The 3,918-nt window shown below is 40.3% G+C and overlaps 1 protein-coding gene across 1 annotated transcript; it reads right to left on the reverse strand.

Moving 5' to 3' along the window:
• Positions 1–1,064: 1,064 nt before the first annotated feature.
• On the reverse strand, positions 1,065–2,639 carry LOC110716790. The gene has a single exon (XM_021895419.1). It carries the CDS (start codon positions 2,637–2,639, stop codon positions 1,065–1,067), a length of 1,575 nt encoding a protein of 524 aa, XP_021751111.1.
• Positions 2,640–3,918: the final 1,279 nt, after the last annotated feature.

The following is a 3,918-nucleotide window of genomic DNA, read 5'->3' on the forward strand; positions in this document are numbered from 1 at the left end:
ATTTGTTTGACATTTAACAAAACACAAGTTAATTCATTCATACAATGCTAATTGGACTACCTACAAGCAAACTAAGCTCACTTACAATCCATATTCAATAATTCATCACTTTTTAGCTACTCAAATTCAAACAACTTATAACATTATACAATTAAGGTAAGAATTAACATTTTGTATACGAATAATTATTAAAATAATTAACATAAAATATGATTAACTAATATTGAAACCCTAAAATTTGGGAAATTGTTAAGAACATGTAAATAAGGTAGTAAGATTAAGTAAGCATGAACTCACCCTAATTTGTGAGGGACAAAGAGAAGGAATGTCTGTGGTGGTGGTGTTTCGGTGTGAAGGTGAGAAGGGCAGCAGGGTCCTCAAGCAACGTCGCAGCAGCAAGGGTCGTGGTGAGGCCGAGTGTGGTGGCTAGCAGCGTCAATAAGCAACAGCAGCAGCAAAGCGTCCACAAAGGAAATGCTTGCTGTGGTGGTGGTTGTCGCGGCGGGTGGAGGCGGCGACAGTGCAGGGTGTGGAGTCCAACAACGCCAATGGTGGTGGGTGCAACGGCTTTTGGCAGGTTGTTGCTAGTTGTTGTGGTGGGGTTAAGTGACGGTGGTTATATATGGTGGTTATGGTGGAGTGTAGGTGTGTGAGAGTGGAAGTTGAAGGGAAGCAATGGTGGAAGCGAAGAAATGGAGGGGAATTCAGAGCAAGGAATACGTTGAAATGGAGGGGAAAAATGGAAGTAAAGCCGGGTTTTTTTTTTTTTTTTGAAAAAGGGAAGCGGTTCAGCCTAAACCGCTTCAAATTGGTTTTTGGAAGCGGTTCAACCTAAACCGCTTCCAATTCTTCCTTTTTTTTTAAAAAACAAATTTGGGCGGGTATTTGTAAGGAATTGGAAGCGGATTTGATAAACCGCTTCCAATTATTGGCTTCCAATTTGGTTTTTTTCTACTAGTGATCATCTGCACACTATTTGGCAAAGGAATATCCAAACAATCAGCAGATAAATCATTAGAAATGGAAGTGAGGAGCGCATCCTCGCCCTCAACATTGAAGACATCCTACACTATAGGATCAATGATATCAATGGAACACAAGGAATGAGTGTCAACAGGATATTTCATGGAATCATAGATGTTATACACAATTTCTTGCCCATCAAACTCCATAGTTAAAGAACCAGTAAAAACATCAATTTTTGTCCTAGCAGTTTTCAAGAAGGGTCTTCCTAACAAGATGGGAACTGCTTGTCTATCATGTTCCATATCAAGCACATAAAAATCAGCAGGAAAGATTAGTTCATCAACTTTCACAAGCACATCTTCCACTACTCCCTTAGGGTAAACATTGGACCTATCAGCTAACTGAATCACTACCCCAGTTTCATGCAAGGGCCCAAGTTCTAAAGATTTGAAAAGGGAATATGGAATAACATTGATTGAAGCACCTAAATCCAACATAGGTCTATGAAATGTGGTGTCCCCTATTGTAACTGGGACAGTAAACATACCAGGATCACTGCATTTTTCAGGGAGCTTCTTCTGAAAGACTGCAGAAACATGAGCACTCACTTTCACTTTTTCTTTTCCTCCCAACTTGTGCTTCCTCTTTATAGTACAAAGCTCTTTCATAAATTTAGCAAATCTAGGAACACTTTTTATTAAATTCAAAAGGGGAATGTTTACCTCACATTTGCTGAATGTTTCATAGATATCTTTGTCTTTTTCGTACCTTTTCGTCTCTTTCAACGCTTCAGGGAAAGGTGGTGTGGGTTCATAAGAGGGAAAAGTTAAAGGGTTTGCAACAGCTTCATGTTCCACTTCCTCCTCGTCAGCTCCAATCAAGTCTTCAGCCCTCTTGGTTGCAATTTCAGTCTCTTTCAGCTCTTTGACACTCCTCAGTGTAATCGCGTTGGCTTGTTGCTTAGGATTCAACTCCGTTTGAGATGGAAGTTTTCCCGAATCCTTAGCTTCAAGTCTGCTCACCGCACTTGAGATTTGACTCACTTGATTCTCCAAATTCTGAATACTGGATTTGGTTTCTTGCTGAAATTGCACCATGTTTTGCTGCATAGTAGATACATTAGAAGTTAGTGATCTAATCATTTCTTCAGTTGACATATTATTCGAATTTGAGCTTTGGCCTTGAGGTTTGGGTAATGGTGCCCTATATTGCTGATACTGTTGCTGGCCTTGAGCATTTTGTTGTTGTTGGTTCCCTTGGGAGTTCCCATATCTCAAATTTGGATGATCCCTCCATCCTGGATTGTATGTATTTGAATAGGGATCATAACTTCTCTGAGGACCTTGCCCTTGGAAACCCATTGCATTTGCTTGCTCATTCTGCTCCTCTTGTAATTGAGGACATGCATCAGTGGGATGTCCCATGGAGGTGCATATACCACAAGAATTCAGTTGCTGCGGATTCCTTGAGTTCACCATGAACTCACGCATCATAGAAGTCAAATCAGCTACTTGACTTTCTAACTCAGACGTATTTGAATTTGCTGCATTCACCCGGCGCGTGGGAGTTCTCTGACTGAATTGCCTAGAATTCTCTGCTAGCTCTGCAATCAGCCTAGTTGCATCTCCTGGAGTTTTATTCACTAGCCCTCCTCCACTTGCTGCATTCACCATCCTCAAGTCATCATCAGTTAGACCTCCATAGAAGTATAGGATGAGGTCTTGATCGGAATACCCATGGTAAGGACAACTAGCACACAATCTCTTAAATCTCTCCCAATACTCATACAAGGATTCATCTTCCTTCTGATCCACATTGCTGATAGCTTTCTTAAGGCTCGCAGAAATAGTGGCTGGGTAGTACTTCTCAAGGAAACACTTCTTCAAATCTGCCCAATTTGTTATGCTACCTGGGGGAAGATAGTAAAACCAATCCTTCGCTGCATCCTTGAGAGAGAAAGGAAATGCTCTCAACTGAATTTGCTCGTTAGTCATCCCAATCGGTTTCATGCTGGTGCATACCACATGAAATTCTGCCAGATGTTTATTCGGATCTTCACCCTTCATGCATGGAATGCCGGCAATAGATGTATTAGACCAGATTTGATCTCAACATTAGTACCTTCCTCCAACTGCTGATATGCAATGCACAACGGCTGTTGGTTCAAGTTAGGGGCTGTAAGTTCCCTTAGAGTTCGATTGTCAGCCATCTCCTCTTCTTCTTGAATATTGAAGGTGTATGTTGATTCACTGGGGGTTGTTCTTGCTCTTTTCGCAACCTGGAAATATTTCTTTCAATTTCTGGATCAAACTGCAAAACTTCTTTGTTAGCAGAACGGGTACTTATCATTACCCTAGAGAACAAACAAAGAGAGTAACTAAGAACAATCTAAAATAAATTCTACTAAGATAAACAATTAAAAAGTAACGCCTAGTTCCCCGGCAACGGCGCCAAAATTTGGTGATGCCTTAGTCGTATGCAACCAAAAATATCACAACTAAGCTAACTGCAAATAAACGTAGTTAGGGAAGTCGAGTTCGAATCCACAGGGAAAAAGGGACTAATGATTGGAAACCTAAGTGGAATTATTCTAGGAATGTAGTAACCTAAGTAACAAGGGGGGTTTTCACGAGTAATGATGACGAATGAACTAAGTAAGAACAACGAACGTAATGAATAGGTAATCAATGAGGAGGACGGTCTTGGTTATGCGAAATCCACTAATGAACATACAAATTGATCATGGAAATCCCTTCAATCAAACACTATTGAACACCTTGTTGTAGAATTCTAGATTCTATATTCTCATAATTAGTTAGAAATAGCAAAGCGCTCCTCTCTAACCCTTTCCAATGCACAATTCAAGACAAGCGCTCTAAATTATCCACAAGAAGAAAATAAACGGAGAAATCAACAAGGATTGAATAAATTAACACAAGCGGTCTAATTTCT

This window comes from Chenopodium quinoa, unplaced genomic scaffold (genome assembly GCF_001683475.1).
Source record: "Chenopodium quinoa cultivar QQ74 unplaced genomic scaffold, ASM168347v1, whole genome shotgun sequence".
Lineage (NCBI taxonomy): Eukaryota > Viridiplantae > Streptophyta > Magnoliopsida > Caryophyllales > Amaranthaceae > Chenopodium > Chenopodium quinoa.

Coding starts and splice junctions, on each gene's coding strand:
- LOC110716790 (XM_021895419.1), bottom strand. CDS start 2,639: ATGGTGAATGCAGCAAGTGGAGGAGGGCTAGTGAATAAAACTCCAGGA.